Below are 12,101 nucleotides of genomic sequence, written 5' to 3' on the forward strand. Positions count from 1 at the left end.
TTTTCTATATGTCTGGACAGACAAGTAGGGCTGGAAGAAAGATTTTCTCTGAAAGAAAACACCAATGCCTGTCTTAAATCTTCTAACACTGTATGGGAGATAATGCTATGACCTGATGAAACATCAGACTTTGTGATTCCTTTTCCTCATATCGAAATCATTTTCTTTGTCAACGTAGAGATTAAGATTAAACTGTGGCTTTTAATTAGCAAAAGAAAATAAATGTATATATTGCTTTTATTATTACATATTCTGCCAAAGTTTAATGCCATCTCATCAAAACCTTGCTTTTCTGTAGTATGATATATTTTTTGTATATTTCTGTGTTTATTTATTTATTATTTTTTTGGAAAGCATCTGTGAGTGTCCAAAAAAGCACTATATAGGTCTATCTTCGTCCAGAGAAAGTAGACAATCTTTTATTCATTAGTTTCACCAAAGATTTTAGTTCTCAGAAAGACGGGAGGAAGGCCAAGGTAGCTAGTGTTAACGTGTCAAGAAGAACAACAGTGATGGACTTCTACCCGAGAAGATTCAGTACTGAAACTCGATCAAAAAGGTGCTCTTGGTTGTGCACAACGTGGCATGTCAGCCTTTCCGTATTTTTTTATTATTAATTTCGGATTTTATACCTTAAACTATTTTTTGTTGAGTTTGCTGGATATTTATTACACTGAAGTTGAAATAAATTTGCAGATTATTTATCATTTTAAAAAATGGGTAACTTTAATAAACAAGGAAAGAATAATTACTCACCAGTTACTTGATGGCACTGACCCCCATGCTCCGTAGGATCCATCAGGTTTCTTGTATGATAACACTCGCATATAGCCTGAAAATGATTTGACAATATAAGTTGCACGTCAATCAGGCATTCTATGTAAAAATCATTTTGAGTGAAAATCACTGCTGCTACCAAAAATGGCAACGCTAACAATTACTATAAAATAAATAAAGTCAAACATGATTTAATTTATACTTAAATTGCTTAGGGTGATTAGCATGTCTTTTACCTTTTAATGTTTAACTCATGACTTCTTGTTTACCTGAAAATGAGATGACGCAAAAGCCTTTTTGCCTTAGCCACACTTCCAAATGGGTAAGACAAAATAGCAAGTGTGGTAGATACTTGCTACAACACTTCATGTTGGAATTTCAGGAAAAAAACTTAATACTTCTGCAAGGTACTGTAGGTATTCTACACATATAAAACTATATGTGATTTCCCCGACCCCCCCATGACATCATATATCTTTTTTCATGTTATTGTAAATACTCCCAATACAAGAGTTAAAAGACTGACCACAAAAGCAAACAAAGAAAAAGTAGCATTTAAGTAGAATCACCACAAATAGAGATTTTAGGTAAATAACCTACCACCAATTCTCCCATCACTTTCAATTTTATCAAGAGCGTCATCTCGGGCACCAGGATCCAGATTAAACCACTGCTTACTCAAGTCCAGGTAGCGGATGGCTAAAATTGTTGGCGCTAGTCTCACCATAGTCTGTTCTAAGCACCCTGTAGGTAGTACGATGAGGCTTGCAACTTTTTCAGGGGAAAGAAGATTCTTTACATATGAACCACTGAATCCGTTCCCTGTTGATGAGAGTGAGGAAATATTCAGATTATCTTTTCAGAAATGGGTTCTATATCTGAGCCTAAAAGGAACCTACCTTCCATTGAAACGAATATATTGGAGGTGGAGTCAGGGACTGTGCCATCTGGCAGACTTCCATCAATATATATGGTCTGGGAACTCCGTCCTGTTATGACAGAATGGTGTACTTCAAAATGGAAACCTTTACAACAGCCAAGCAAAAAATCACTGCAAGACAACCAAAACTCACCCTTTAATTTATATGTATCAGTGGTTTCCTTCCTGACTAGTATTCCCTCAGTCTTCAACAAAATAAACAGAGAAAAATATTTCTATCAATGTGAATCACTAACATATTGGCCTTGGGTTCTATAATGCTAGAAATCTTTGTTTAACAGAACTCTGAGCCTCTCACCTGTACTTTTAAGTTTTTCTCTAATGCATCTATTCCCATTTCATTTTCAACGTCATATAAACGTATTTTAATTGGTAATGAACCAGTTACCATCGGGACAACTGAAAAGGAAACAAACTGAGAAGATGCATTCTTCACGGTGATTTCACTGTAGGAGCTGGTGGTGGCGGAAGCAGGGGAGCAAAGTCCTTCAGTTTGTTCCATATGTACTGCCACCTGTACAAATGCAGGTTTAAAAACAAGTCAACTTGTTCAACATAGTATGAGTAAACAGTTAATGCTTTCTAATATTATCATTGTATTTATTTTATTTACCCGTAAGTCTCTTTCACCGTAGTTGTAGATAACAGGTGAAATAGACAGTTGCTCAAACTTTTTCACAGAGTAAGGCAGCCTCAGAGACACAAATGACTCCTTGAAAGCTTTGATCTCGTACGGCTTAACTACACACAGTCCTGGAAGGAATGAAGCAAAGGTGAGGGTTTATTTGACATTATTTAAAAATAAATACTCTCAAACAAAACCTTCCCCTTACATTTTGTGGTCTTACCTGTTTCTGGAGATAAAGTGACAACTTGAATCTCCCATGTGGTGATGGAGTCAGGGAGCATTAAAGAGTGACTAAAAAGTGTTCAAAAGAATAAAATTTAAAACACATTTGTAACGCTGGTTCGAAAAATGGTTATTCTTATAAAAAACCACTGACATAAGGCAGTCCATTAAGTTTACAATATTAGCTGAAGCAGAAGGCAACTACAATCAAGCAATTATAGATATAAATATATTCTAGTGCTATAACTTCTTACCTTTTTTTGTCATTTACCAAAAATTCTTTGAATTCAAAGCTTGGGGGGAAAAATCGTCTAATATACTGACTAGCAGTATCCAAAAAGAACTCTTCAATGTCAGCAGCAGTTGCAGCTGAACATAAAAAAAGGTACATTAGTTATATGAAACATTAAAATTATATTTTGGATATGCCACTATCTGTCATGAAAAATAGTGAGAATTTATATCATCTGATCTTACTCCTTCCAAGTCCACTCTGGGCATCCTCTAGCATCTTTTTTTGTCTCAGCTTCTCAGCAGCGAGGCAGCACTTTAGGAAAGCATCGGCACATGTCTGATTTCCTTTCACCAAACCAACTCTGTTTGATCTTATCTTACATGTACTTTCTCTCATTGGGATGTTAGAAAATGCGTGAATACAACAGTTCTGCAGGTCAACATCTTCAAACTCTAATTCTGGAGGAGAAGAAAAAATGAAAAATGATTTAAGACATTGTTGCTTTAGCTTGTTTATCAAATCAAAAATGTGGGGACTGCAAACTTACTCAATTTCGTCATTGCTTCATTAAGGTCCACTGAACGTCTTTGCCTCAAATTTTCTGATTCACACCAAAAACCTGTACAAGAAGTGCGGATAAAAAAAATCAGTACAAATAGAAAGAAAAAAAAAATATTCTATTGAATTGCCACCTTAACATGGTGGAGGGTTTTTGTACCACTACGATGGCATTTGTTCCAGAGCTGTAGCTCCTGGTGGGGCCTGCCATGGCAAAATGGCCTCAGGGGAGGGGTCATATTAAGGGTGAATAGAAATTATTTAACAATACAGATAAGAATACAGGTCACCACAAAAATAAATAAATCTTGGCTGGATTAGGGAAACTGGGAACCCCTCCGGGAGCCAGACCCAGGGGGAAGCTTGCTGGCAAGTGCCTGGTGGTCAAGCTCTGGTTTCTAGGGCTTCCCCAGATTGAGCCTTAATAAGCCACAGGATCGATATGGGCCCTTTATGGAAACCGGTGCCATGCAAGTTGGATAGCAGGCAAGGGCAGGAGCCTGGATGTGTCAATTCCTGGAACCAAAATCTGTCTTGAGGGTCCTAAACTTTCCTGTCACTGGTGGGTAAGGAGGCAGAGCTATTGTGTGAGGTTAACCAGTACCAGATAGAAATAGTTGGATTAACTTCTGTGCAGAGCCCAGGCTCTGGAACCCAACTCCCTGAGAGGGTGTGGACTTTCTCCCACTCTGGAGTTTCCCAGGGACAGAGGACACTGAGCATGAATGGGGGACACTCACAGGCTCTGGATGAGTGCCGTGATTTTGAAGTTTGCTCCGGTGAGCAAAAGGGTCGCCTCCTTGCGACATTAGGTTGAAGGAGGAAATATTCTGAATGTTGTCTGTTCTTATGGATCGAGCAAGCTTTAAAAAAAATACCCATCTTGCCTGTATGGTGACAGGATTAAGTGGCGCTTCTGAAAGACTTTAATGCCCAAGTGTGCAATGACAGCGTTGCCTTTCAAGAAGGGATTGTGAAGAATGGCCTGGAGAGAGTCGGAGTAGGGTCAAACCGAGCTGACTCAAGAGGAGTTTTGACATGAACACATTGTTGTTCATTGACCGGCCATGGGGTGAGGTGAAATTAGGAGATTTTCTCCAAGGAGAATAATTCCAGGCTCACATTGAATGCGATACTGTTTGTGCACCTGATCCAGTTCCGATTTTCCACAAACCCAAACTCACACTGCTCCTTGGCCAGCTGCGACTCTAGTTGCAGGAACGACACTGACAGAAGTTCATATGGTCCTTTCTGTTGCCATCCCTCATAAATTAGCCAAGCCTGAGTCAGGACGCCCAAATCTCTCAAAGGAGACCGCTGCCTTGCCCGGAGGATTTCAGACACCATTTAATGCTTTATGGGTTTTTTACCCCAACCATTGTGGGAGCGAGCAAGGAGAACACGTTAATATAAATGATTTTTAACAGCAGTGATATTATTTTTTTATTGGTTTTGTGTGCTTACTACCAGTCTGCGGGCCGCTCTGTTCAGCAGAGGCCGCGTACCGAGCTCAAGCTGCTTTTAGCTGAGAAACTCTGCGGAGCTTCCCTGGGTGCTCTGGGTCTTTATACAGAAAGACAGAGCGGAAGCAAAGAAAGACATACATCTGCTGCCTTGTACTGCATGAGGTGTATGGATGGACCCTTCAGAAATAGCTATCAATGTGAAATGAGAAAAAGGCTCAGTATAGTGCCTGTGCTGGGAGCACGGATTGAGCAGGAGCAGCGGATCCAGTAAACATGTCAGAGATGGTCTTCCAGAATTTTGGCCAAATATAAAATAAAAAAATCACTTTTGGGGATCTACTGCCCCCAGGTTGTGTACCGATTATCTTAGTGAATTGTACCTCCAATGTACGTTGCATTTGGTTCGACTGATTATTTAAAGCTGTTTAAAAGAGTTAAGGAATATTTAAGCTCAACTCTGGAGAACATGCTCTCAAACTTGTTTGTGTAGCCTGTTTAACCCAGATGGTCTTGATAGAAACCTAAACTAACTTTTTAAACCGTAATGTCTCAATTCAAATCCCAAAAAAGTATACTGAGCAACGATTTACCAAAGAGTCCGTTTCAAAACCCTATGATTTAAGATTATGCAGTCACACACCTAGATTGCAAGACAGAGCATATACAATGTAACTAAATTATACAAGTGATCTTCTTTCATACATTTCCTCCACTCGTTCATGCTCTGAGAAGTAAAAGCGAGGCCAGCATTCATAAGCACTGCTCTTGGATCAGATCCTCCACTGTAAGTACAGCCGTGGTCATACGACTCCATGGTAGAAAATACCTGCAAAAACAAGGAAAGCATTTAGAATTTTTGTTTCTAAGCTATCCAATAACTAAAAACCCAAAGGGAAAGCATGTCTGCAATGTATTACCTGTTTGGCTGTAAGTTTATTATCAGCTTTGAGACCATAGAAAGCCTTATCCACAGCTAACAAAGCAACTTTAGCTGTTTGCTTATGCAAATCCAATTCCAGATCAGTTTTTCTTCCTGGGGTAGGTCGTCCTTTATGTTTTACCTAAAGTCAGGTAAAGATATATATTTTTCAGTCATAGTTTGCCTTCAGCCTTTTAAAAGTCCTCCATGAAATGCATTTCTAGTTCTTATAAGAGCAGCTGCCCATACACTGATAAAAAAATCACATATAAAGTGCATTTGCAGTCTTAAGTTTATGAACTTCCAACAAATACTTTTCCAATATAGTTTTCATAACAATAACAATAATAAGTCCAACAACAGTACAACTTCATCAAATGCACTGAAATAAAGTGAACTGAGGTAAAGTTCTGTTTGTGAGGTGTCCCACTGGACTCTCTTATCTATTTTGTTTACTCACCGTGACCTTTATCTCGCATTCATCCCTGACATCCACCCACACCGAGTCAGCTATGATGTGGCCTGTTTGGTCGTGATAGTAACCAACCAGGCGGAAAGATGGAACCATATCAGCTGTTATCAACACATTATGTTTAACTGATGCACCAAAGGGATGTGAACCGCTTTTTATTATCATCCCACGGCTCAAAACCTGAAACACATGCAATTAAAAATTCTTAGTGATTGAAAATATTTCTCTCTTTAAATGAAGTTATATTGAAACACAGTTGGAACCAGATGTTTACATGCATTGCAGATAAATACATATTTTATTATCACTGTCTGAATCGGCTGGAATTTTAGGCCATTAATCCTGACAGAACTGGTGGAACTGAGTCAAATTTGTTGGCAGCCTGACTCCCGCACATCTTTTCAGCTCTGCGTACAGTTTTTTCTTAAGGACATTACGTCACAGTGTTTGCTGCAGAACTGATTAACAAGTTTATGGACATCTGGCTTACCAATTTCATGCTTATTTATTTATTTTTGGAGAGAATTTGTTGTCTGAGCTGAAGGACACAGAAGCTAAAATGTTCAGTTGTTCATTACACTTTCTCCCAGCGTACTACAAAAATGGTCGAATGGGGTGGAGTGGAACGGACAGTGACCTGGAGGGGGACAGTGTGTGAAGTGCCTCCTTTATATTTAAAGAGACAGCACCAAAACAAGTTGCTTTCAGACACACCTCAGAAGAGGGGAAAGAATGGACGCTAGGGGTAAATTAAATAGGAATTCATACCAAAGCATTGCAGTTCCACCTTATATAGACCATAACAGAATGATTTCAATGTAAAAAGGAGGAACTGAAAGACATGACATGTCTCTTTTAAAGTCATTGTCCATTTTTAACTGACAAATCTTTTTTGTCTTTACACCTTTACACAAGAAAATTGAATGATACTCCATTCTTAATCAATTTTAAATAATTAGTTCTGAGTTTTAATAGGGTTCTGTGAAGTTATTAATAATAATTTCCTTACATGTTGTGGAAAGACATGTCACTGAGGGCTTGTTGTTGAATTTTCTGTTCAGTTTTCACTGATTATAGTAGTTTATAACAACTTAAACTGAAAATGTTCACATTGTTGAGATAAAACTCTGGCAGAGGATATTGAGGTGTCAAATTTCACAACAGATACTTTGGCACTGTTTTCAAGCTGAATAACGTCTATGTCTATTTTATTTGGAGTTACCCTGGTTAAGCCTGCCAACTGTATCTAGTTGAGTCAGTGTGGTTTTGTGAATCCGCCAGGATAATTTTTATACAATACTGACACCTGGAAAGTGATGGCACAAACAATTTCTGATGCTGTTGTATAACTGATTCCTTAAAATGTGCCCTCTTCTTGGTGAAACTAGAGCAGACTGACAAGTCTCAGCAGAGCTGACGGATTGGTGCAGTCAGCAAGCTCAACCGACTACAGTGTTTATGCAGCGCCCTCATGTGGTTGCGTCAGGTAACTAAGGGTAATAAAATGAGAGTCACCATACATTTCTTACCATGTAATAAATGTATCCCCGGTTAGGTCCGTTTTTGGTGTTAAATGTTACGGAAAAAAATTCACCCACATGGTAAACCTTGTTGGTAATAGAAATGTAAAGATAACTTCCACTTGGTGATGAAGCAGGTCGTACAATTTTGCGTTTTTGAAGACCATCTGCTGAAACCTGCAAGAGGGAAAGGCTGAAACAGTAGAAACTCGACCACAATCGATTTTATACCACAAACAAATAAATTGGTAAACACTTACATCAACTGTAATTGGACCGGTAGATAAAACATTGAAGGTAGAATACAGGCCCCCATCTTGATTAGTGCTGCCTTGCTGAAATGTGTCTCTGGTGTTTGCAGAAATATTTACTGGTACACCAACTGCTGGGGTGCCATCAGGATGACGAACAACAACCTGTAACAGAAAGCAATTATACACAATGACAAGGGATCAAAGTAAAAAACAGAAAACAGAATGATCATAACACGATGGAATCAATGTTTTACATGTTTGTTTATCTTTGACTCACCACCACATCAAGTGGAAATCCAGGAATAAAATGCGAGCGTGTTCGAGACAGATCTATGCTGTATTTATGGAGAACCATGGGAAGGTAAATCTCTCCTTTTTGTACTTCACCATCTGAATAAATAAATGTATACAGTAATAGTATGACTTCTATTTTTAAAGAAATGTCACTGATGTACAGACTAATATATTCAACATATCAACAGGAAGAACATGTATCTGTCATAGTCCTCAGTGATAGACATGTAACTTATGAAATTATTGATAAGACATATGGAGAGTAAAAGGGGTGTCAAGGAGAGTAAACAGTAGGATACTAAAAGTGCTTTTACTTTGAATGTTGGTGACAAATACTCCCACGTAGAGCTGAGATCCACTTTCATGTAAGTCAGAGAGGGTTTGGTTCAGCTGTTTCCAGTCAATATCTTTTAACTGAAGAGTAGCGGTTGCCCTTCCATCTAGGACCTGCAGATATATACATATACATATATACATTTTCATATATTTAGTTATTTTGCCAAATACTGATTGTGGTAAACAACAAACTGAAAAAACATAATTTTGTTTGTTTGTTTCTTACCGAACCAGTGAGCTCCAGGCCACTAATAATGTTAGGTGCTTTTTGGGCTGCACCTTTTTTCAGAACACCAAACTGGCAGTGGTAAGCGCCTTTAACTTTTTCACCATATGAATACCTAAAACACATAGCACAAAGTGTCATCATATTTACAAAATTAGTGATAAAGAGATGGTATTCTTGGGCCTAGCATACAATGTACAGTTAAACCCAAAGTAACTTATACCCACGGCAGATTTAGGTTTAAAGCAATCTCTTTGTTCTGTTTCCATGTTGTTTTTTTACCTGGAAGTAATAATACTGTTTGGAATTGCCCAGCCAGAATCCTGACTTGATTCAGAAAGAGAATCATTGGAGGGCGCTAAAGATAAAGGTGATGACAAGGAGGCCTTCCAGCCTCAGACTTTGAGTTTATCATTATTTATAAATGGTCCACATACCAGCAGAAATATTAAAAATTGTTAAGAAAGTAGAAGGTTTCTTTTCTGGACACACCTCAGAAATGAAATTTGCCTTTTTTTTTTTTAAGAAATGGTATAAATAATTTTTGACAATATATATATTTTAATACAGTGTAAACAGGAAACAGAATAATTTTATCCTTTTTGAAAATTGAGACTAGTAAAGCATTGAACTCTATGCGATTAATCATGACTCAATCGCTCTGGGAAATTTTTACTGTGGCATCCATTAAATATTAAATATGTAATACCTAAATGCCTAAGGGGTATACATAAGTCTATTAGCTACACAAACAGAACTAAACTAAAGGAAAAGAGCATTGTACAAATTGATTCTTGTTTTTTTTGCTGTAATTATTATCATAGGCTATGTTCTGCTACAAGTTCCCATTGTAACTTTATCTGTGGCAGAAATCAGCTCATAAAGCTGCTCATAGTGATGTCGTGATCCCCCCTCAGATGATAACAGGCCAATCCACATTGTAACAGCCACAAAGGAAAAAAAATATGTGCACTTTTTAAGCCTCAGAGAAAAAAACTATTCCATATAAAACTAACTCTGTCAATACAATGACAGAAGAGAAACAGCCTCTTCTAATTCAATCTTCCACACAGCACTCCTCAAAGAAGAAACAGATACCCGTGCATTCATTTCAAGAAGATAATTCTTATGTAAGCTTTTCTTTCATTTATACAGTTTCCTATCATAACACGTCACAGTCATAGAAACATTACATATGTGGAAGATCTCAGGAACTTAATATGTGGGATAGGAGAATAGTTTGAACTCAATCTAAAGTCCTGCTAAAGGCCTTTTGAAAATGTTTAGTCAGGAGTGAGGTGTGGGTGAAACGTTGGCACTGAATGCTGTGGTAAAAATGTTGTTGAGAAAGACCTCTTGATTTCAAAAGATGAGCTTTAAGAAAATCACATTTAAAAATCAGTACCACTTACATTGCTGAAATTGTGAAGTCAAGCTGCTGATCATTCAACAAAAGGTAACGATGTTCTGTTTCAATTCCCACCTCAAAACTTGGTAAAACTATAATATGGAGCAAAACAAAGTCAGAGGTAAATATGTTTTTCAAAGATAAAATAAATATGTTTGTGGATTTTTTTGAACCAGAATTTTCTTACCAAACTTTTGGACTTTGAACTCTCGCACAGCAGCATTTGCTTCATCCTCCTCATAGTCAGCCGTGATCTTGAAGGTGCCCATTCTACATGAAGAAAGCATCTGTTGGTTGTGTTTCCATGTCACTCACAGTGTACTGAAAATCTCTTTTAACATACTCGGATACATCTGGTATTGCAAAATGGCTTTGGTAAATCCCTCCAACTGCTGCCCTCCGGGTCTTCATTATTCTGTTTCCAGCAGCATTCTGTTTGAAGCAATAGACATGAATCTTGGGTGTAAACAATTTCTATCAGAGCTGTTTTGAGCGTTGAAGACCGTCAAACACATCTACTCACAAAAAATGATATGTAGATGGGATCCTCCTGTGGCCTGAACAAGTGATTAAGAGTGAAAATCCTGTAGTTCACTAAAAATAAAAGACCAATAATAATAATAATAATAATAATAATAATAATAATAATAATAATGATGATAAAAAATGCTGAACTCCAATATATAGTTAATGTTTATTCAATGTAGTTGACATAGTTTTTACCTTTCTGAGTTGGGTTGTACATTGGTTGATCAGTCTGTATGAAAATATATCCCCTGTGGTTTGAAACCAGGACCCTAGTTGTTTTCCGCGGCCCACCGAAGACCTCTGCCACGAGATCAACGTAGGGGGGATTATCTTTAAAATCTCCTTTGATTGCTGACCATGCCTCTTTTTGTATCTGTGAACATGTAAGGGACGCAAGAAAATTATTCAATTCAATTCAATTCAATTTTATTTATATAGCGCCAATTCATGAAGCATGTCATCTCAAGGCACTTTACAAAGTCAAATTCAAATGTATTCTTACCATTAGCTCGACCATTTGGATTTCTGACTCTGTTTTACATTCAATTTCTTCCCTTGCAGACATAGGAAGGTCAAGTCCGCCCTTCAGGTATACGCTAATGCGTTTGTTGAGGTATTGACCGCTCATCTGGACAAACACTTTCTCTTTAGCACCCACATGAAAGATATTTGGAGCTGAGATAAAGAATCTGAGCACAAATTGATGACATTAGATTTAATATTGTTTAATGGCATTTAAAACTATTTATATATTTTTTAATTTCTTTATAAAAATTCAGTAGTTTATAGACAATATTTTAGCAAAGTTTTTTGGAATTGCTATCAAATTAAATTGTGCAGAAATCTTAATTGATCATGTTCATATTACTGGAAAACATTGTTACAATGTTATTATAACATTGTTATATTGCATAAACCTAGATAATTATTACTTTATTTACCTTTCGCCCAATGTATCCTTCAGAGCTGAGATCAGCAGAAGCGTGAAAACCAGGCAGCACTTCATTTTGCTGCTTCTCTTCCTCCGCCTGCTCTGATAGGATTTTGAATAACTGTGCTTTTATAGGTCTCCCACCCCTTTATTTCTCAATCACTGGCTCTGGCATTGCTCTGAATTTGTTTTTCACAGCTGCGATATTTTTGAAATGTCTTCTGAAGAAAAACTCCCCTTAGACAGCTGTGTAATCTGTACATACTAACATGCATTAAATAAACAATGTGATGTGAACAAGAGGGTAAATTGAAAACCTAAACCATGCAACATGGTCATTAATCCAAGAGTACTATGGTTTCTGCATCCATGTTCATTATAAAGAGA

The 12,101-nt window shown here is 37.5% G+C and overlaps 1 protein-coding gene across 2 annotated transcripts in view; it reads right to left on the minus strand.

The window, feature by feature from the left end:
- Window positions 1-11,834, minus strand: part of LOC105926320 (complement C4-B) — a 79,231-nt gene extending 67,397 nt beyond the window's left edge. The window contains exons 1-25 of one of the 2 annotated variants that reach the window (XM_036132537.1): window positions 11,725-11,834; window positions 11,286-11,472; window positions 10,979-11,156; window positions 10,779-10,849; window positions 10,599-10,687; window positions 10,443-10,525; window positions 10,260-10,347; window positions 8,848-8,962; window positions 8,600-8,732; window positions 8,269-8,381; window positions 7,998-8,153; window positions 7,747-7,914; window positions 6,206-6,397; window positions 5,744-5,887; window positions 5,529-5,652; window positions 3,350-3,421; window positions 3,045-3,260; window positions 2,822-2,936; window positions 2,566-2,636; window positions 2,331-2,470; window positions 2,016-2,231; window positions 1,851-1,902; window positions 1,677-1,766; window positions 1,378-1,599; window positions 757-832 (exon numbers count right to left, since the gene is read on the minus strand). In XM_036132537.1, the coding sequence (XP_035988430.1) occupies window positions 757-832; window positions 1,378-1,599; window positions 1,677-1,766; window positions 1,851-1,902; window positions 2,016-2,231; window positions 2,331-2,470; window positions 2,566-2,636; window positions 2,822-2,936; window positions 3,045-3,260; window positions 3,350-3,421; window positions 5,529-5,652; window positions 5,744-5,887; window positions 6,206-6,397; window positions 7,747-7,914; window positions 7,998-8,153; window positions 8,269-8,381; window positions 8,600-8,732; window positions 8,848-8,962; window positions 10,260-10,347; window positions 10,443-10,525; window positions 10,599-10,687; window positions 10,779-10,849; window positions 10,979-11,156; window positions 11,286-11,472; window positions 11,725-11,789 (3,176 nt within the window). In that variant the 5' untranslated portion in view covers window positions 11,790-11,834. The remainder of the gene's footprint in view (window positions 1-756; window positions 833-1,377; window positions 1,600-1,676; window positions 1,767-1,850; window positions 1,903-2,015; window positions 2,232-2,330; window positions 2,471-2,565; window positions 2,637-2,821; window positions 2,937-3,044; window positions 3,261-3,349; window positions 3,422-5,528; window positions 5,653-5,743; window positions 5,888-6,205; window positions 6,398-7,746; window positions 7,915-7,997; window positions 8,154-8,268; window positions 8,382-8,599; window positions 8,733-8,847; window positions 8,963-10,259; window positions 10,348-10,442; window positions 10,526-10,598; window positions 10,688-10,778; window positions 10,850-10,978; window positions 11,157-11,285; window positions 11,473-11,724) is intronic. The other variant, XM_012862575.3, reaches the window with a different exon arrangement.
- Between the last annotated feature and the right edge of the window lie 267 nt (window positions 11,835-12,101).

This window comes from Fundulus heteroclitus, chromosome 3, assembly GCF_011125445.2.
Source record: "Fundulus heteroclitus isolate FHET01 chromosome 3, MU-UCD_Fhet_4.1, whole genome shotgun sequence".
NCBI classification, from domain to species: Eukaryota; Metazoa; Chordata; class Actinopteri; order Cyprinodontiformes; family Fundulidae; genus Fundulus; species Fundulus heteroclitus.